The sequence below is a fragment of the Vigna unguiculata genome, chromosome 2, assembly GCF_037176805.1.
Source record: "Vigna unguiculata cultivar grain cowpea cultivar isolate G323 ecotype 2 chromosome 2, ASM3717680v1, whole genome shotgun sequence".
Classification (NCBI taxonomy): domain Eukaryota; kingdom Viridiplantae; phylum Streptophyta; class Magnoliopsida; order Fabales; family Fabaceae; genus Vigna; species Vigna unguiculata.
In genome coordinates this window covers 8,843,956-8,866,729 of record NC_140793.1, presented here as the reverse complement: position 1 = coordinate 8,866,729, position 22,774 = coordinate 8,843,956, and the positions used below count along the sequence as shown (strand labels likewise).

General features: G+C 34.7%; 1 protein-coding gene across 1 annotated transcript; it reads right to left on the bottom strand.

The window, feature by feature from the left end:
• Window positions 1-3,692: 3,692 nt before the first annotated feature.
• On the bottom strand, window positions 3,693-10,017 carry CSLD1 (cellulose synthase-like D1). Its single transcript, XM_028059271.2, has 6 exons — window positions 9,265-10,017; window positions 8,162-8,591; window positions 7,083-7,466; window positions 6,255-6,630; window positions 5,605-6,001; window positions 3,693-5,384 (listed from the first exon to the last, which is right to left on the bottom strand). Exons 1-6 carry the CDS (start codon window positions 9,783-9,785, stop codon window positions 4,448-4,450), a joined length of 3,045 nt encoding a protein of 1,014 aa, XP_027915072.1. The 5' UTR covers window positions 9,786-10,017; the 3' UTR covers window positions 3,693-4,447.
• Between the last annotated feature and the right edge of the window lie 12,757 nt (window positions 10,018-22,774).

Sequence of the window (22,774 nt, the reverse complement as noted above, 5' to 3'; positions counted from 1 at the left end):
GCCAGACTCCGATGACAACCACCGCATCCCGACCAACCACCACCTCAACCCTCCCTCCGGCCTCACACCGCACAAGTTCAGCTCCCTCGTCCCCTTCATCACGGAGCACCACACCTACCTCGTCGGCGCCGGCCAATGCCCTTCCCTTCTGGCCCAACGCGTCCAGGCTCCACCAGAAGTCGTCTGGTCCGTCGTCCGCCGTTTAGACAAGCCCCAGACCTACAAGCGCTTCATCAAGAGTTGTGCCGTCAAAGACCCCTTCCACTCCCCGAAGTCGTTAGCAGTGAAGACGACTTCAATCTCAGATTTGTACAAATCGTGTTTGCACTTGACGACTTCGTTTTTTTTTTAAAAAATGGAACCGGTTGGGAGGAGGACGACTTCACCTTTAATGTCATCCTCTCCCTTAACGACTTAACCCTATTTCACAAAAAAAAAAAATTCAAACGACCCAATTTTACAAATAACTAATCAAAAGGACCCAAAAATACGAAAAAACCTATGATGTTTACTTGACATGTGGAAAATTATTTTTTAAATTAAAGAAATTAAAAAAATAAATAAAAAAACAGGCACAAACATGTGGTATTTAGGACGTCAATGGGAAGGGTAGGGTACGGATAATAGCTCCATCATACCCTACCCGATAGTTAAATATCCGTCTTACCCGTACCCATATTCGTGTGGGTATCCGTTATGCGGGTATCTGTATATTTTTTTAATATCCACGGATATTCACGAATACTCGCAGGTATTTAAAGAGGAAAATTTTAATATTTAACAACATATTTTAACCATAAATTCATATAAAAATATAATGCATAACATTCACAAATTTAAAACAAAGTGTAAATAACCCATTTAAAGAGTGTTGAATGAGAATTTACAAAAACAATGTAGATTTTTGAAAATCAACTAATAAAAATAACTCATTCAAACTTAATATGTTAATGTCTTAATCATGATTTTTTATTTTATTTTTTATTTAAATTAGAGTATAGCGGATACAGATATCCACTAGTACGAATACTATGATATTCGTACCTGTCCTGTTAACGTGTGGGTATAAAAAATATATGTACATGTTATTTACGGATATCCATTTACAGTATTCATTTCCTACTTATTGCATGTTTTATTCATGGATATCCGTAAATATAAATTTTTTTGGCATCCCTACGTAACATGCACTACATTAACTATTTAAATACCTTTAATAAAAAAAACAAAATTGACAGAAATTAGGAGTTAATTAAAAGGTATAACAAAAAAATGAAAATCAAATTGAACAAATTGAACAAACATAATGAAAATAAAAACTATTTAAATCTAAAAATTAAATTAAAGTGTTTCGGAATAAACTCTGTCTTCCTCTATTTCACAACCATTCCCAACAAAGAAAATTGTTATTTTTATTTATAATAATTAGGATTATGACAATATTATTAAAAACACATTTAGAATTTGTTATTTGTTTGCCTCCGGTGTTGTCCACCCTAAGAAAAATGATTATTTTCCATTGAAAAGTAAATTAAGAGATGAAACAAAAAGTCCCCATGATTCAAAATGAACGTAATTCATGTAAACTCTCTTAATATATATTTAGAATATGTATAAATATAGATATAAATATAGAATGCATACCTCTTGTTTTTGTGACTTTGGATCCGAAGATGAAAATCGCAGAGGCTTCTTCTATGCAACTTGTTCTCAAGTAATGAGAAAGAAAGAAGAAAACCAAAAATCAAAAACCTTCCTTTATCACAAATTTATTATAAATTAATTTGTATTGAATATATAGGAAAAATCGAATTTATAAATTAATAAAACAAAACCCTTGACTTATAAGGTCCTGCCGGCACCAAGACAACCCTGACAAATGCTTCCGATGGAAACAATTTTGCATATTCAAAATATCCATAAGGTAAAAGTAAACCTATTACAATGACCTAAATATTAAAAAAAAAAAAATCTGTTACGTTTTAATAAGAAGAAAACTCGGTCATGTTTTATTAAGAAGAAATATCTGGCATGTTTTAGTAAAACTAAAGCAAAATTCTCCGAAGTATTTTCAAGAGAGAAACATTGAAATATTTTCTTCACAAATTAAATTAATTAATTAATAAACAATTCATATACTCTCTCTAATTTTCTGTGTATGAATTAAATTTAACAAGGAAGACATTTACTCATTTCTTTTTCTTTTTCTTTTCTCTTCTAAAAATGATTATGAAAATACAGTTTCAAAAATACCCTTAATAGCACCGTTTTAAAGAAACACTTAGAATTGATGGAATCTTTTATGCACAGCTAACAAACATGGAGAAAAAATTAGACTACCTCTTTTGATAGTGTTCATACCTTGATGTAGTTGTAACACTTATACAGAGTATAAATAATTTAAAATAGGTGATAGGAAAGGGACATGAAGAAAGTGAAAATAATTAAGACACATATATTTCTTTGTTTGTAGTGAGTAAGTAACTGGTCATTTTCTTCTTGAGTTGAGGTTTCAGAGGGTTTGCTTCCCTTATATTTGGACATATTATTTGTTGTATCTGTCCTAAGAATCTTTTATGTGCACAACTGTGTATCTATATATTATTTATCTGTTTTCCCAATGCTCATTTCTTTTTATAAAGAAAAATTCAAAATTTATCATCATTTAAGTGAGTTTTTTATTTTAATTTTTAAGAAAGTGTAAAAAAAACAAATTGTTTCAGAAAGTATTGTGTCTCGAAAAATTTCATACATAGGATGTTTTGAAAAACTCATTCAAAAAGTATTATATCTATTTCGGAAAGTGTTTTAGCAATTTTATTCCAAAATGCAGAGATCTTATTCCAAAAATGCCATAAAACTTGTTCAGGAAAGTTTCGGAAATGTATGATTCAGAAGATGCTTTTACAAAAGGTAAAATAGTCATTATGAAAACTAAAGGAACTGCACAAAGAAATTATGGAGGTTCTGAAAATAAAAGTAGGTTTAAAATGAATCGAGTCATCCTTTATAAAATTGAGATTTTGTAAAATGGCTTTTTCTTTCTGTACTCTTCTATTTTTACATACACTCCCATGAGTTTTTGGAATACCCATCTTTTCCCTTGAACTTTTATTTGCAACGGTCTCCTCCTTGGAAGAGACTGTGTTCAGATTCTGCCAAAGGTTCAAACTTGGAAGAGAAGAAATCTGGCAAGGGGTGGTGGTGTTTTGAATTCACTTAGGCCGGTAAGTGGAAAAGGGTATGCGAAGGTGATTTTTGTTTTGTTTTATTTCTTGCATTAAGATTGGTTTACCTGAATTTGGAGTTTGGAAATAAGTTTCTAGAACACGTAATCTGAAATGTGCTTTTTCTAGAAGAGAAAAATGCATTCTGGATTTGTGTTTCCGGAAGCATGTCTTGTACATTCTGGAAAGCGCGTTCCATAATTATTGCTGAAGTGTTCCTGAATGAGAAATCCACATTATTTTCAGAAGTATGCAGTGGATAATGAATGTAAGCTACATAATTGTGGTAATTTTTTTTTCAACAAATTAGGTAAAGTTTACTAACGCATTAATATTTATATACTATGTAGTAGTCAAGCACTTTTAAAATTTAGTTTCCTTTCATGAGTTGAATTTAATTAATGCATTTTGTGTATCCCTACTTGGGACTGCCTGATGCATGCTTGTCTTGTCTTGGAGGCCATGGTTTTGTAAACCATAGTGGGTAAAACTTTGATTTGGTTTCCCTAAATTTTCTGTAAATTATGTTTAAGATTAACACAAACTATTTAATTAAAAAAATTAACACCAAATATAGTTTTTACTCATCCAATACTGTGATTAATTAGTATCTATATACATTTAGTAAGTTTCAGAGTTGAAAGTAAAACTAAGTTATATAGATCTTTTGGTTCAAATATCATTAAGCCCACTTTGCTTGCTTATTTTTTTAAGATTAATGAGTCTTAGACTTTGCTTCCATATTTAGACATTATGGGTATATATTGCTGTGTAGTCTTGAAAAATTACAGGTGTATATAGATGAGATTTAAAATATTTGAACAGGACATAAGCAACTGCAAAAGAACTGATTTTCTATTATACATTTTCCACCTACATAGTAATGTCTCCTTGTGCACTTCTACCTGTACAAGTAGAAGTGAAAGGTGCCATCTATTCTTTATTTCTGTATATACTTTCTCATAATGAAAATTTACAGATTTATAAAAATAAACATAAAATTATCTGTACAGAGCATGAGCAATTTCAGAAGAACTTGTATATTGTACATTTCTGATCACTTTCATAGGAGGTGTCGGCAATGTTCCCTTTGCATTTCTATCAAGAAGAATTGAAGATAAAGGCTCCACAATCCTTTATTTCTGTCACAATGTTCCTTCAAAAGTGTTTGCGATAGATCTTTATGCTGGTTTCCAAATGCATCTTCATAGGTATCATCTCTATGTCTGGATAGTGTCACTTGGAGGGTCAACTGTGATCCAAAGCAGTGCAATGGTAATGGAGAGAATTCCTGACCAGACATAAATAATTGTGGGCACCCTTCCTCTCTTTCCCATCAACCCTTTAGCAAAAGGGTACATATGAGACAGCACCCAGAAGCTGAAGAACATGCTTCCCAAGAGCTTATTCCACTGTGGTATCACACTGAACACAGTCCTTAAGAATCCCATGACCAAAGCAATGATGTTAATGATGATAATTGTTAGTGGCATGATGAAGAGACTTGTCCATTTGACAATGTAAAGATCAGCAAATTCGTCTTGTTCTTCATCACCTGCTGACTTAGAGGTTAAGGTAAAGGAAATTTCTATGCCAGCCACAACCTTTAGCAAACCTTGTATGACAGCAACAAGGTGAGCACTAGTGCCACCAATGACCCAAAACTGCTCATTGCGCCACCATTCCTCGAGGGCAATGCCTGACCACTTCACTTCAAGGAGGGATATGAGAGTGAGGCAAATGGTGATGAGCAACAGATAGGTCAAGAAAGCCACATTCAAGCCTTCCACTATGAACTGTCCAGAGAAAAGAGAGAGTGCAGGAATGAAGCAATACACCACCAGAAACAGTGAGGTGAACGGGTAGATGCCAACATTGAGGTACGAAATTCTCTGCAAGAACTTGAGGCGCCTGCTAGCGAAAAAGGCATTGTTTCTTGAGAAGAAAATCTCCACAGAACCTGTGGCCCATCTCAGCACTTGATGCAGACGATCAGTGAGGTTTATTGGTGCAGTGCCACGAAAAGCATCTCTCTTTGTGATGCAATAAATTGATCTCCAACCACGGTTGTGCATCCTGTAACCAGTCACCACATCCTCAGTCACTGACCCGTAAATCCAACCTACCCTGTCCCCCCATTCGGTCTTGTCCTCATACCTGCATTATCAAAACATCCAAATCATTTCCTTGGTTTTCTCTCTGTGCATGATATCATGAAAGGAAAAAGAGGATAAGTTAATTTTTCCTTATACACAAACATGTTTGTGATGGATTGTTCTATCCAACAACTCTTGAGTTTAGCTGTGAAAATCATTATTAATATTTTTTTTTTCTTTATGAGACTTGTGAGTAGAGAGGTAACAGTGAAGCAAATTACCAGCATGAGATGACAGCAATGGCCTCAGCAACGGTGGGGGCATCCAAAGGTGGACGTGGTGCGAGAAGTGCCCCAGGTGGTCTTCCATTCTTCACAGATTTGTGATCAGCAAGTGGCCTTCCGTTGTATTCAGCCACAGTTATGGAATCTGTGAACATAGTTGAGCTTCCAAATTTTTCTGGATAACCCATTTCTGAATCAGATGTTAGGGGTTGCGTGTCATCTTCAGCTTTTGCATGTGGTGCTTTAAGGTTCACCTTGGTTTTCACTCTTCCAAACACACCAGTGTGCTCAATGAATCTCGGTGGTTCAAATCCATACAGTGCATACCTCCTAAACATGCAACCTGTTCCCACATACATTGGACCTTGGAGACCATCCAGTGCTCTCATATTTCCTGATGAATTACACATTGTTAAATGCTATGTACATCCTAATAAAGGAAAGGAAATCATGCAAGTGACAAATCACTATGATCGTGTCAGAACTAACTTCTTCAAAAAGAATTAACTTATGTAGAAGTTAAAATTCAAATTTTAAAATGTGGCTGCATATGAGAGAGTTTCTTTATGGAGAAGTCTATCTAAACCTAATGGTTTGCTTCAAATGAATAATGGCTAGCAAGATATATGTGACAGGCTTGTTTTTACCATCAAAGAAGACTGTGTTGTGATTTGCATATCGATCAGAAGGATCAATCCCTTCAAACCTTTGTGGAAACTGTATGTAACATACGCGATCACCACCACGGTCCATCATGAAGCACATTCCCTCCTTCACAGCAAGGGAATTGTAGAAGTAGTGGTCACAATCCAAGTTGAGAATGAATGGTCCATTAGACAATATGGCTGAGGCTCGAACCATAGCATTCATGGCTCCTGCTTTCTTGTTATGATCATACCCTGGTCTCTTCTCTCTTGAGACATATGCAAACATTGGAATCCTGATGTCTACACCTGTGAAATCTAACTTTGTCTCATCTGCAACGCCCATTACTGGATCATGATCCGGGACCTTACTCATTATCTGTATATAATAAACATGCACATTCAGTATTAATTCTCTATGACCAACTCCATGTAATCAAGTTAATCTGAATACAAAGTACACCGAAGAAAGAAGGTTTAACTACGTTTTACTTATAGTGTTTCTCAAAGTGTAGAAACTGTAGAAACTTGAAATCAAACTTCCTAAAGTGTATAAATCAATTCTGAAGTTTAAAAATATATTTGAACTATGATTTCTTCGGTCCATCTATTTGACAAATTTTCTTTCAATTCTTTTTAAAGATACTGTTAACTATTTTGGCATGAGTAAACAAGCCAATGATGTCATGCCATCATATAGCCAATTTCGTACTTGTTAAAGTTTATCAGAATCAGAACTAACAAGTGAAAACATAATATGATAAAAATCAAATTTCACCCAATTTCAATTGATTTCAAACACTGAAGCAGAAAAAAGTAAGAACTACATACCTGCAAGATTCCAGCATGGTCACCCTTAGAGTGATCAGGTATAGGGTTATACCAAGTACCTGGCCAATGAGTGCCATCAGCCATCCATGTAGCTTTAGGGACATCACAGGTGTAATCTGATGGTAGAGTTCCTCCATTTTTGTCCTTAGCTAACTGCTTTGCTTTCTTTTCCTCTTTAGAGTTCTGCGTTTTACTTCTTTGACGTATTACCTCAGGAAGTCCATTGATTCTGACCTTAAATTCATCGTACTCTCTCTTGATCCATCTACGGTCCTTCACAAAATCGTGCCGTTTCTTGTTCTTGGTGGGGTCTTTCTTTAAATTGAAGTAAGCATCAGGATTCCTGGGTTCAATGTTGTGTTTTCTACAAAAGGGTACCCAAACCTGTGTATATGCATATCAAGAACATAGTTCATGTTGTCTCATAATCAACCTAAATTGAATAAAAATTTGTTTGATCATGTTTGATGTAGCATCCTTAATTCTATTATGTAGCATAAATTCAAAATTTTATGACAAACTATTATAGTTACAAAAGAATTATAACTAAAGCACATCTCTCTCTATATATGTGTCTGATTTCCTTTTTTTTTTTTTTATTTTATAAAAGTTCTACCAACTGGGGTGGCTTTAGTTTATTAGATTAACTATTTTTTTTTATCATTTTTCTTATATATCAGCCATCTTATTCTTTCTCTATTCAAGGTACACCCACTCATGAAACCCAATATCAAATAGATCAATTCAGCACCTAAATTATCTTTATTTTTTATCCTAAATCTTCTGCTTCAAAATTTTAAATCTTTGAAATACAAACATAGACCTTGCAAAATCTAACTGCAAAAATACTATATTATAAACTAGAAAAGTTTACATCCACCCTTAATAAATGATGGAAGTTTATTTCAAGTCAGCATTATTTCTTACTTTAGACATTTCCTGACATGAGATGAATCAAAGCTTCTTGGATGTTCAAGTTTTGAAAACTAAAATACATTTTACTAAAATGGTTGGAAAAAAAAATTTGTTTTGGAAAAAACAAGTAAACAAAAAGTGCAGAAAACAAATTGTAAACTGACCTCAGCAAATTTGATAGCTTCAGCCATGGCTTCAAATGTGAGTATGGCACCACCATCATCTGAAATGTAGCATGATATTTTTTCAATTGGATAGTTCACACCAAGAATGGAAAGAATGGTGTTGGCTGTGACAAGAGGTGGTTCCTTTTCAGCATCAGCAGTGGACACAAAAACATCAACCCCTGGCAAGTCTGAGCGACCAGTTGGGTTGGTTTCAGTTGCTTGATCAAACTTGTCATGCAATGCACCAAGGTCTACACTTCTGTTTATTGGGTTCATTTTGGGTAAGACATCAAGAAGCCAAGAGAAAGCAAACCAAAGCTCACACACAATTGATATCCCCCACAACCACATAGCTTCATGGTTAGGGTTCCGAACTCGCCAAGTTAAGAACATAGCTAGGATTACTATACGGATAACCACCAACAACCTGTTCACAGAACAAAAAATAATTCATATTGCAGAAACTTTTATAAGAACTCCAAATGCAACTAATTAAGGTCCTAATATTGAGCAGTATCAGCAATTAAAGTGCAGCAATTGCTGATACCATGTTCATACGAATGAAAAATCAAAAGAAGGTCATTTACAAAACTGGTTTGAAGTAGTAGACTTAATTAATATCACATACAGTTAGAAAAAAAAAAAAAAAACTGTTTTAAATTGGAATAGGATGTCATAAAATGAAAATTATCAAAAGTCTCCACCCCACAAGTTCCTATAAGATTATCACTATGAGAAAGGTTAAATTACTCGTATGATTCTTTCAATTCCCTTTATTTTGATGTTTTATTCCCTGCACAAGAAAATAATAGGTTTTAATGTCTAGACCTGCATAACAGTTCATTTTTTATCCTTGTTGATAACACCAATGTGAAACTCTCACAAAAGTTTTGTACTGTAATGAAAATGTATGTAAGCACTCTCAAAAGTTTCAACTTTTCTTACAAATTAAGGACCAAAATTTAAGAATGAGACACCTATAAGAATAAAATAAATAGCTTGTAAAATCTTCTGGAAAAGGAAAGCAACATTATGAATATGAAGTCACAATCTGCTGGTATGAGGAAAAATGGTAACATATATGTGATTCATATGTATACCTGTAAGGGCTAAGTATAGCCCCTGGGATTCTAATCTTCCTAGTTAGTGGCTTCCAAGGTTTGTCCATGAAATTTTCTTTGCTGACTCCTTCTTCAAAAGTGTTCTGATCTTCCTGCCAAAAAGCATTCCCTATGCCATAAGTCCCTTTGGTCTCAAACAACCATCGGTTGTGATCAAAATCTTGAGTTTGGCTCCTCAACAGCATGGACTTGTTATTCCCTGAATTCAACCCATGCCTTCCTTCCTGCTGAGATTCTGCAGCAAACCTTGAGGTCCCAGTTGCACCACCTTCTACCTTGGAATCAGAGGCTCCAGGTTGGTTATCTGGGGTTGGAGGCATCATCACAGTGTAATTGATGTAGTCATTTGACCCTGAATTATCACCAGACATGTCATTGTCATCATCTCTTGAAAGGCTCATAGTCCTCCCACTTGAAGTTCGTTTTGTAAATTTCACTCCTTGGGCTTGCTTTGCACCCGCAGAGGATGGTTTGTTTGAAGAATTTGATGAACCTTTCATCTCTGCCAATGTTTTTCCTTCACATTTAAGTGTTTGATCTCTGCCAATGCACTTGTTTTTTCTTTTCTTTTGTTGTTATTGTACGTGGAGAATTATGAGTTTCCATGCATGCCTGCATGCAACCGTGAAAGGGGTTAATTAGATTGGATAAGAAAAGCAAAAGCATGAAGGAACATTGTTTTTGGAGGAGAGAAATCTCATGGCTCCAAAATGGCTTCTGTGAGATTTTTGCATGCAGTCTGAAATTCTAGCTTTGGGGGATGCATGTCATTGCCCCTTAATTTGTGCTCAACCTCTATCACTATCTCCTTTTTCTCTTTCCTCTGCCTGTTAGATTGTTTAGCACAAACACAAATTTTCTCAAATTTTGCACCCTGCCTTACAATTACGATCACAAAAATTTTAACACTCTTTAAAAGGAAAACATGTGTCATATACACAAAACTGTATAGTTGCTTCTACCAACCTACAACATTATCGTTTAAATTACGAATTGTTTTACATTTGTGTGCAATGGTTTTTAAAAGTTACATGTAAGCAAACAAAATTAAACTTATCCGAATTTGTTATGATGAGATATTTAAAAGAATAGTGTTACCTCTTTTTTATCTAAACCTATATAATATATAAAGAAAAACCTTTTTTTTGGTCCACATTTTATTTTCAGTTTTATCCTTTAAATAAAAGTATTTTAAATTAAAATTATTATTACCCTTCAAATGAATTTTTTTTTTAAAAAATTTAATAGTTTTTCTTAATTTGACATTTTTTAAATTTAATAATTTTTAATAAAAAAATTAACTACAATAATATTATAATAATAAAAATATTTTTTTTTTATTATAGAACAAGTGAATACGCATGTGTTTCACTAGTTCAACTAGTAATGGTGGAGTGATATATAAGATGTATAAGACATTTGATATCACTTTAACTTCAAAACCTTAAGACAATGGTATTACGAGTCTTTATTTGTATATAGTGTTTAACTTTGTCTATTTTATCCAATATGGAACTTTGACTCAAACTTGAGCTATTTCCAACAATCTCTTCTCAATAGTGAGTCCTTGTTTTTTCATATGGTATAACATTTAAAGGTTTGTTCAGTCATTTTGATTAATTTGTCTTTATACTTAAAATAATTTGAATGCATAATGTTCATTTAGTTGAAGAAATAAGTGATTGAATTAAGTCAGATAATTATTTATTTAAATACTTTGACATGTATTTTTTTTTTATTAAATAGAAAAAGGATTATTGGCACTAAGTCTAAAATGTATGCATCACTGGATATATATATATATATATATATATATATATATATATATATATATATTTTAGAACATAATATATTGTTCATTAGAGTGAGAAAATATTTAAATCTATAAGGACTTGGAAAATATTCGAGCAAGAGTAAACTACTAAAAAAAACAAAGAATATAGGGTGATTGGATTATTAAGTAACGCGTGGACTTGTTAGAAGATATTTGTAAGACAATACTTTCGTTGTGTGAGTGTATATGTTCGTTGGAGGAAAGAATCTAGCTAGAAATTTTCTCTCTATGTCTTCCTCGATGTTTAGACTTTGGTTAGGTTGGGGACTCCAGTCAATTCTTTGTCTTACCTATTAAAGAAAATGGAAATAGTTTGGGGTAGGCTGCTTCCTCATCTTCTGAAACTCCCATGGTTCCACAAAGCTCATGACAGGTTGAAAGATGGTTAAGGGTTTTCATTGTCTAAACCTATAAATTGATTAGATGTTATTAGAGATAACAAAGAAGGTTTCATTTCTATCCCCTTGACAGGTCTGACAATGCTAGAGAAACATCTAGGTCCTTGCTATTACGTATAATCTCCCAACAACCTCCTTTGCTAAATCCTTTCTGCCATTATTGTTGATTGAGTGTGAAAATCAATATATGAATTAAAATTATCCATTTGTTGATGTTGTTGCTGCAGCTTTGCCTGTTGTTTTTGTTTTCTAGTTTTGCTATTATTCCTTCTTGTAGTCCTCTCTATTTTAAAATCAAATAGCAGGGCCTCTTTTTGTTTCATTCTTTGCATGCAACACATATCTTGAAGCTAATAGTAGGGCGAGATAACAATAGAGTAAATAAATAAATTTTTTAGTAATATGCACAATTTATATAATAATCTAGTTATAAATACTAATTTATCTTAGCCAAATTCTTGGCAACGACTCCAAAAACTTGATGAGATGCTATAGTAGCAACAAATTCTAGCAAGTGTATTGGATGCATAATAGTATCAAACAAGTGTTGTATCCACATAGATTTGTTACGACTTTCAATATTTACTGTTAGATTCAATTGACTAGTGTTTGTCGAAGTTGTGTTGATCATAAAAACAAAGTTAAACTAAGATTTGAAAAATATAATGATAAATACGTGTTGAGGTTGGATTTTATCTCCTTTACTCCTATTATATGCCACTTATCTTTTATATTTAGTATGTTATTTATTCAATGTCTTAAAAGTATTCTAAGGTAGATTTAAGCTCATTCCTACAGCCTAGACCCTACGAACTTCAGACCCAATATGATTCTTTCAACTCACTGTTTAGATCATGTATAAACGTCTAACAAGAATGAGATGATTTGATTGGACCATAGTTTTAAACTAGTCTTCCAACTCAATCCAAACTAGTAAGATAAGATGAGTTATCAATTCATCCAAACAATAAACATAAATCAAACCAAAAATAATTGAATAAAGTCATACATAAATATTAAAAGATGTAGCAATTCAGAGAAATAGAATCAATTACATCCAACCTCTACAAAGAAGAGTTCACCTACTCTTGTTGATAGGAAAAGTTAAGCTATATGAGTTGTTGTTCCTCTTTTATGCCTCTCACTTAAGATATTCTAATTTGTTACAGAGAGATCGTCTAAAGAAGCTAAGAATGAGATGATATAACCATAAGCAAAGCCATCTATTTATAAATATTTTTCGGGTGGTGCTCAACTTCATTTTGTATTGCTCAGCAACATGGGTTTCCTTTCATGGTAGGTTTTCTCTCAGCTCAGTCCTATGTTCTAGTGATCAACATTTGAGCTTTTGTTCTTTGAAAGGTTTCTTTAATACTTTATCCCCCTTTCTTTAGTGCTTTAGGTTTCCTTCTTCAAAAGGTTTTCTTTTGTGGCTTAGCACCATTCTATTCCGCTCAGTTGGAAGACTAAAATTCATGCTCTTTTTCTACTGCCTTCAATGCTCAACACCAATAGTTTTGACTTAGCTACATCAATGCTATTTTCCTCCAAAATCATTTCAATACATCAAAATATCATTAATTTCAAGCAATTCTAATTCTCCATACCTCATTTTGTTACTTTAAGCTAAAAAAAAGTTAGTTACTTAAAATATACATAATTCATGCATGATAAGTGTCAAATTCATGTAGAAATTAAATTATTCTAGACACTTATCATACATATGAAATATCATACATATGAAAGTGAAGAGTACAAGAGTAGAGTCAACGAAGTCAATAAAACGAGACAAGACAAAGAACCTCACTAGATGAGTCAAATTTGATAAGGAAACTTATATTGACAAGATGAATGAAGTCAACCAAGACGAGTATGTTGACCAGATGAATCAAGATAGACTAGACTACGTGGTACTCAAACTAAGTGACTAGACAAGTATACTAAGTAGACGAGTCCCATTAATTAGACAAGTAAAGATGAAGTAAGACTAGACAAGTTGAAAGCCAAAGAAAATATAAACAAGCATGTTGAGTAGATGAGTCAAGTATGAGTTGACCAGATGACACAGGAAAGTTAAAGCTAACTGAACTAAATCTACTAAAGCACCATATGACACATAAAATGAAATAAGGATTTAAGTCTAATACATTACTTACCAAAAGAAATCTGAACGTTGAAAGGAAGATTAAATCAATAAAGAGATTATCAAATTCCTCGTAATGCAAATCAAGAATCTGAAAAAATATTATTTAAGATTTGATTGAAAAAGAAGATTATTTGAATATCATTGACGTTGATTGAAGATTGCACATATTGAAGAATCTCCCATGTGATTGATTACGAACAAGCAAATATTCTAACGATATCAAGGATGAAAAATTATAAATTTAGAAATATCTATGAAGAACTTTAAATTGAAGAAAAAATACATAAAGGAAAGAATGGATAATTTGAAGATGCAAATACTATGAAAGTTATATCAAAACTTTCCTTATACAAAGCAAGGTGAAGATATTGATGTAAAGAGCAAATATTCAAAGATGGAAAACACCATTGATCATATTCTTCAACGAGAATATACTAAGACCTAGATGAAGATAAAAAGGTAATTGAAAAAATAGAGAACGTACACAAACAAAGTTGCAATATTCAAGTGATCAAGGAGATTCAACGAAGAAGCATTGAGCCTATAGAATCAAATTCTATTAGTTGTGAGTGACATTGGGTAGCCGTTGTAATATTCTTCACATTGTGAAATTTATCTTGTGAGATTTAATTGTACTCTCTTACTTTGATAATGACTTTGATATATTCCATTGAGAGTTCTCGATTTCAAGGGGAGATTTAGAAGGATACCTAGAGAGGTTAAGCTTTTGAAACTTGGAGAGATTGTTACTCGTGATACTTCGAGAGGTTGATACTCGTGATACTTAGAGAGGTTGATACTTGTGTTATAATCAAATTGGGATATTTGATTAATGGAATATCTTAAGTGCATTGCTTAAAAGATTGGACGTGCCCTTGCCTTGAAGGTGAACCAGTATAAATTTTGTGTGAGCAATTTATTCCTTATACTCCTGCTTTAATTTTTTATATATATATTTTTGCAAAATTTTTAAAATGTCTATAAGCTATATTCACTCCTCCCTTTCTAAAGCCACCTTGAACCAACAAAAGTTAGTGTTATCAAGTTTGCAAGGATCGACCTAAGACATTAAATTCTTCATTATAGGTGGAATAATTAATGCAACTTCTCTTCACTTTATAACTAAAATAATTTGTGGGGTTACCTTCTTAGTGTAAATTGGCTCCAATACTCATATTGAATGCATCACACTTTAATCAAAAGAATTTGAAAAAATTTTGTACGAGAAAGAATATGAGCATTGACCAAATATTTCTTATGTTTATGAAAGGCATTTTTTTCTTCCCATATAACTAATATTTTATGAACACATTTATAGTTTTATTGTACGTTGAAAACACTTCCAATATTAATGAAGCTCCATGGACGAAATTGGTGGATGAATGAAGCTTCCTTATAGCATGAAAGAAGATGCACTGAGGTATAGATGAATAATGGTAGCGGAATGTAGTATGGAAGAGATTCCTAAGAGGTTAGGCCAACTTAGGGAGGAAGGCTAGAGGGGAATTCTAGGTGAATAGCTTTAGCAATTGGACTCTCAAGGCAAAGGAATCATGGAGTGTTATCAACATGTAGCTTTGCTTTAATCTCAAGAGTAACCTTATAATGAGTGTGGAAGCTTGCTTATATAGCCTAGGATTCGGCCAACCACACTAATTAAGCATGTGCACTCTTAATTCTAGATCTAGATCTAGATCTCCTTATTTGGTGGATCAAAGGACATGTGGCACTTCACACCTTCCACATTGTAGCATTTTCTTAATGTGCTAAGTGAGGAAAGTGCTAAGGCTAGCCACCCGGCCAAGGATGAGTTCAAAGAGGTCGAGAGCCCAATTGAACTTAAACTTGGTGAATTTTGATCCAATATATTATACTAATGCACACATTATTAAAAGATGACCTAATTACATTGGCAAAATACAATCTAGACAAATTTATCTATCTAAATCTTAATATCCTACTTGGCCTATTTGAATAATAGTTAAATAGCTTTGGGCTTCAAAGGATTTTGACAATCACCAGCTTCTTGAATATTTTTAAGCATTTCCCTAATGATTGGGCCTGGTGGGCTTGTGCCTGGTGTTGGGCTTGATGGGCTTGGGCCCAAGCCATCATCTCCTCCTCCTAAGAAAGGATTTTTTTTCTCTAATCGTGATGCTCAACATCATCATCACTTATGCCTAAAAGAGGAACTAAGTCTGTAAAATTGAAAGTAGCATGAACACCATATTCTGGAGGAAGATCTAATTGATAAGCATTGTCATTAATCTTCCTAAGAATTTGAAAAGGTCCATCACCATGAGGATTAAGTTTGGACTTTCTCAAATGTAGAAATCGTTCTTTTCTTAAATGAATCCAAACTAAATCACCTTTATTGAACACCCTAGCTTTATTACCTTTGTTGTCATATTTAACATACTTTTCAGTTTGAGATTGAGATTGATTTCTCACCTGTAAATCCTTAATGAATTGTGATTTAGATACCCTTTCTTTATGAACAAAATCAAATGAAGTTGGAAGAGGTATTAAATCTAAATGTGTAATAGGATTGAAACCATAAACAATCTCAAAGGGAGAAATCTTGGTGGTACGATGGACAACTCTATTATAGGCAAACTCAATATGAGGAAGATACTCATCCCAAGATTTGTGATTACCCTTCCAAATTACCCTTAACAATGTAGATAGAGATCTATTGACTACCTCATTTTGTCCATCAGTTTATGGACAACAAGTGGTAGAAAAATTCAAGTTAGTCCCTAATCTAGCCCATAAGGTCCTTCAAAAGCGACTAAGGAATTTAGTATCCCTATCCAAAACTATAGTACAAGGTAATCCATGAAGTCTAACCACATCTCTAAAGAACAACCTTGCGACATTGCTTGCATCATCAACTTTGTGACAGGGTATAAAGTGAGTCATTTTACTAATACGATCCACTACCATAAAAATTGAATCAAACCCCCTAGTAGTCCTTGGAAGTCCTAGGAAAAAGTCCATGCCTATGTCCTCCCAAGGGATAGAAGCAATAGGCAAATGAATATAAAGACCATGAGGCAAACATGTAATACACTTATAATAATACCTTTGGACATCTTGTCTCATATGGGGCCAAAAGAATTTTTCTTTAAGCATACTTAAGTTTTGTCTACTCCAAAATGCTCCATGAGTCCACCTTCATGCATTTAAATAAGGAGTTTCCTATGCGAACTTTGGGGTATACAAATGTGACCTTCTTTAAATAAATACCCTTCATTCACATGGTAACCTCCTTTTGGTTTATGCAAGCATTCTTCATAAATGGTGGAGAATTCAGGATCACGTGAGTATAGTTTCGAAATGTTATCAAACCCAAGAATTTGGGCACCAAGTTTAGCAAAGAGTGTGTGCCTTCTAGATAAAGCATCAACCACTATATTTGTTTTGCCCTTCTTATATTTGATGACAAAAGGAAATTGCTCAAGAAACTCCATCCATTTAGCATGCCTTTTGTTGAGCTTATGTTGACTCTTCAAGTATTTAGTGACTCATGGTCCTATGAATGACAAATTCCTTGGAAACAAGATAATGTTTCCAAGTTTGAAGAGCCCTCACAAGTGCATACAATTTCTTATCATAGTTTTTCACAAGAATATGTAATGAGATGACCTTCATGCAATAATATCGTACCTATACCAACTCTTGAGGCATCAATTCTAGTTCAAAGGTTTTGGCAAAGTTTGGCAATGCTAGAATGGATGCCTTGGTCAATCTTTCTTTTAATTCATCAAACGATTTTTGTTGTTTTTGCCCCCATGTGAATGTAACATCTTTCTTCACTAACTCATTGAGTGGTGAAGCTAGACTAGAAAAATTAGGAACAAACCTTGTTTAGAAACTTGCCAAACCATGGAAGCTCATAATTTCTCCTACATTTTTAGGGGTAGGCTGATATCGCTGTCGTTAGGCGATCAAATTACCACTACTTTAGCAACTTCAGTATTGCTAGTTTGTAGTGAAGAAAATAGTTAGGGTTAAGATAACCCTGAGTCGTCTCACAACGAATACGGAATTGATCTCAAATATTTGATTCTCAAAAATGCAATTTAAAACTAGCAACTATAAAAATAGGGGGGTTTTGATATGCAAAGAAAATGACACAGAAGATTGTAAACACAGTAATAGTAAATAGGTCAATTCCACTGCTTTTTCTAAATAAGATACTTCATTGGTTATCTAGAGATTATTGTTAAATTAATTATTGTTGTTGATTTACAAATAAATCAATGTAAAGACTCAATTCATTTGTTGGCATCCTCACTTTTAATCAAAGTACAGTCTCAATTAAAAGTGAGAATTATTAGATTGTCCATAGTAAATTCAATCAAAGTACAGTCTCAATTAATTTTACTATGCCTAATCATGTCTATTCCTTTGTTTCTTTACCAAATAGAAAACTTAATTAATCAAAGTAAAGTCTTGACTAATTTTAGTTAAAGTAATTACCTCTAATCAAATTAAAGTCTCAATTATTGGCAAAAACTTATTTAATCAAATGAAAGTTTCTAAACAAAATCAAAGTAAAGTCTCAATTTTATTTAAAAACCTTTTAACTCATATGATTAGCATGTATGTAGATTTAAAATCATTATTTTCTATTCGATTAAGAAGCAAAGGACATAGATAAACAAAAACCACAACAATAATTAAAATAACAAAACATATAAATTCATCTAATCTCAGAATCCATTTAAGAAATTACAGTGGAATCAACCCTTAAAGCTTAGCCCTCCATGGCTTTGATGGAATACATGATAATATGATGAAGAGAAAATAAAAGAAAGAATGAGAGATGTGGTGGAGACGGTATCTGCCAAAACCAGAGAGTTCTAAGTGTCTAAGCTGTCAGCTGTAAATTGTCCGTTCTCCGTTCCTGCTCCTTTAAGTCTCTTTATATAGGCTTCCACTGGACTTTGGGCTTTATCTGTCAGTTGCTAAAATCATTTATTTTTATTTAATTAATTAGCAACTTAATTCCTGTCCAATTTCCAATTCTGCCCCTCTTATTTAACCATATTTACAAAATTGCCCAGAGTTTGACCAGTTTGACCAGAGTTTGACTAGTTGACTGCCTATCAGACGTTGACACGTGGCGCAGAGTACACTTTCCAGAATTAGGGTTTCACTTTCACACTCTCCTCCCTGGCTGCGCGGCTGACGGCGGCTGCTCCGGCTTCTTCTCCGGCGAGGTGGTGTTCGCTGCTAATCTGGTCCGCTTTGACGCAGTGCAGATGCGTGGTGCGAACTGTGGTGGTGCCCATCGTGTGTTTTCGATCTGTTCCTCGCTGCTGGTGGTGCGCGAGGGATGGTGCTGCGTTGTTGTTGCAGATGCGGAGGCGTGGTGGTGGCCGGAAGAGGTGCTGCAGGTTCGTGGCTGCTGGTGCGCGGTGGTTCAAGCGAAGGTGGCTCACGGTGATTCTCGCAAGCGCAGATCTGTGAAGATGAAGGTGTTGTTGTTCTGGTTGTTGCTGTCGCACCGTGAACGAAGATGGTGGTTCAAATCTGGCTCGCAGGTGGTGATTGTGCGCTATTGCAGCGGGAACGGTGATGACGGAACTGTGGTGCTGTTTCCGGCGTGCAGAGCTGCTGTGAAGATGGAAAACAATGGTGGTGGCTGCCATGGCTGAGGATGATGGTGGCGCGAACAGGTTCGTGGTGGTGGCGAGAACGGTGGCGCCGCCGTTGCTGCGCGAATGGAGGAAGATGGTGGCGCTGTCACGGTGAGGCGCGATGATGGTCGGAAAACAAGCTTCCATGGTGGCTGACGGAGATGGCGGCGGCGGCTGCCGTGGAGGGTGGTCATGGTGGCTGAAATTAGGGTTAGGGTTTCATGAGTGAGATGGAGGAGATGATGACGTGGCAAGATCTGAGTGGTCAATTGGGTGAGTGGAGGATTATGACACGTGGCGGCTTATGGTTGGCTAATCTTAAAAGGTGGGGATTGCCACATGGCATGATCTGGTTGAGTGGAGTTTAAGTGGTAGGAGGGGTGCAACTTAGTGAAAACTGGGGGTGCAGAACAGGTTTTTGTGGTCCACTTTAAAAGGGGTGTGCAAATAAAATCTGGGGGTGCATTTAGCTCCTGATTTATTCTTTTTCAGAATTTCTTGATTTTGGACTTATTTTGTAACTTTGAATATTTCAAAATCACATTATTAATTGACCAAAAATAAATTCCAGCTGCATTAACAAACGTTAAAACATCCAATAATATTTTATGCAACTAGAATCAATTTTTACGCCACTTTTACCAAACTTACTCAATAAATCCAATAATCACAAATCCTAATTAAATCAATCTTTAAGCACAGAAAATTCAATTAAATCCCCAAATTTAAATATTAAATGAGGGCAAAAATTTGAACTCATCACACACCCACACTTATCCTTTTGCACTCCTGGGCAAAATTTAACAATTTCAAAACTTTTTTCTGAGGTCTTTTATTCCATATTTTCAGTGGATTAAAGAAATGAATACCAATGGAAACAGATCAATCTTCTAGAAATCATGTTGTCATGCACAAACAAATGGATGAAATTCTGTTTTTCACACATGAGTTAATCTTTTGAGTTTACAAGATAATCAAATATGAAAGAGAAACACTCAAGTCAAATATATATTTTCTCACCAAGATTCGCTCAAGTGTTTTGGCTTGTGTTTTCACTCAAAATACCCATGCAAGTAAACACTCTCAATGCTTAGCAAAACTCTAATATTCACAGCTTTCAGAAAACATGCATTCAAAAATCATGAGGACTTTTCACAGGTTATAATGAGGCCAAGGCAAAGGTAGGAAAAACTTTAGGATTTGTGTGTTTTTGAAATAGTAAGGAAGAAAAAGTTATGGAGCATAGTTTCAAAAACAATCTCTCTCTCTCTTTTTTTTTTTTTCTTTTATCCTTTGTTGCTCTTTTTTCAGACAGCAATCATTTTTCATTACAACACTTTGTCATCAACAATTATTTTCTTTTTTGCCATTTTTACAACTTTGTGGGGGAAATACACACCCCCACACTTTATTCCTCAACCAATCTCAACATAATCCACTAGCTCCTTCTTTCTCCCTAAGGTAAGGAAAAACATGGTCTTTTTCTTTTTAAGGTTTAGCAATATGCTCAAAACAAGAAAAAGAGGTTTAAGCTCAAGGGGCTACCAATGGATCAATGTTATGGTTAGCTTATTTGGCCAAGTAGCTAAAACAAGAAATGCCTCAGTCATATCAAATCATGCATGTTCACCTAAGATGCAAAACAACAGAATCAAGCTAAACATTTGAGTATCAACAAGACATGAGCAAATCACACAAGAAAAATAGGAATGACACACGGTAGTTCATCCTTACAATAAAGCTCAAAACTCACAAGGTCAAAAACTCTTTCACAAAAGATTTATTCCAGAAACTCTCAAATCAACATCAAGTAAATCACAGAAACAATCCATTCATAGCACATGACTCTTATTTTCTCAGAATTATGACCGTTCCAATTAGTAAATCAAATCCAAAAATCCAATGTCAATATGTTTTATTGAAAACAGAAACTTTTTTTTTTAAAATAAAAACAAACAGAAAACAAAATTAGAAAAAGAAAAACAAAACAAATAGAAAACGAAAACAGAAAAGGGGGAAAATCTCCCCACACCCCCACACTTTATCCATGCATTGTCCTCAATGTATTCAATATGTATAAAATGCAAAGAAAAAGTATGAAGTGTACTTACCTCCTCAAGGTGGAAGGTATGAGGGAGAAGTCAAGTTCATCCCATCCATCGTCTTGTTTAACATATCTTGATTTTCATTGAATATCCGAAGACGATGCCCATTAACTTTAAAAGTTCTTGCTGAAGATTCTTCCTTGATCTCCACTGCTCCATAAGGGAAGACTTCTGTAACAATGTATGGTCCTTCCCAAGTAGAACGCAACTTACCACTCATGTGACCAAGCTTGGATTTGTATAGTAACACCTTCTGGCCTACCTTGAAATCCTTTCTAGCCACAAGCTTTTGGTCATGGAACTTCTTGGTTTTCTCTTTGTAGAACTTTGAATTTTCATAGGCTGCAAGCCTAATCTCCTCTAGTTCTTGCAACTGAAGCTTTCGCTCATTTCCTGCTTCTTCCAAATCCAAGTTGCATGCTTTCACGGCCCAATAGGCCCGATGTTCAATCTCCACAGGTAGATGACAAGCCTTTCCAAAAACCACCCTGAAAGGTGACATACCTATAGGTGTTTTGTAGGCTGTCCTGTGTGCCCAAAGTGCTTCATCCAATCTTGTGGCCCAATCCTTTCGACTAGGCTTCACTACTTTCTCTAGTATCTTTTTAATCTCTCTGTTAGAGATCTCTGCTTGTCCATTGGTTTGGGGGTGATATGGTGTAGCAATGCGATGTATCACCCCATACTTCTTCAACATGTTCTCAAGTAGCCTATTACAGAAATGAGTCCCCTGGTCACTGATGATGGCTCGTGGTATCCCAAATCTGCAGAAAATGTTAGACCTGACAAAACTCATAACAACTCGAGAATCATTAGTCCTTGTAGCTATGGCTTCCACCCATTTGGAGACATAGTCTACAGCAAGCAAAATATAAGAAAACCCAAAAGAAGGAGGAAAAGGACCCATAAAATCAATACCCCAAATATCAAATACCTCACAATATAGCATGGGTTGTTGAGGCATTTCATCCCTTCTTGTAATGGATCTGGCTGCCCTTTGGCACTGCTCACAATTTTCATATACCCTCTGTGCATCTTTAAAAATGGTAGGCCAATATAATCCACAATCCAACACCTTCCTACCTGTTCTTTGTGTGCCATAATGTCCACCAAAAGGAGATGAATGACAGAACTCAAGCACATGAGGTATCTCGATATCTGGAACACACCTCCTTATGACTTGGTCACTACCAATGCGCCATAAGATTGGGTCTTCCCAGATATAGTACTTTGCCTCACTTTTTAGCTTGATTCTTTCATATTTGGAGAAGAAAGGAAGAATAGCAGAAACAACCAAATAATTAACAATGTCAGCAAACCAAGGTTCAGGAAACATACCTTTCACAGCAGTCAATGCT

What these genes read in the sequence shown, in the direction of transcription:
- CSLD1 (XM_028059271.2), bottom strand. Translation starts at nt 9,785, where the DNA reads ATGAAAGGTTCATCAAATTCTTCAAACAAACCATCCTCTGCGGGTGCA. An exon ending in ACCATGCTGGAATCTTGCAG is followed by an intron (nt 6,631 to 7,082) that starts GTATGTAGTTCT and finishes TATTATATACAG; the next exon opens with ATAATGAGTAAGGTCCCGGA. An exon ending in CAACACAGTCTTCTTTGATG is followed by an intron (nt 6,002 to 6,254) that starts GTAAAAACAAGC and finishes GTAATTCATCAG; the next exon opens with GAAATATGAGAGCACTGGAT.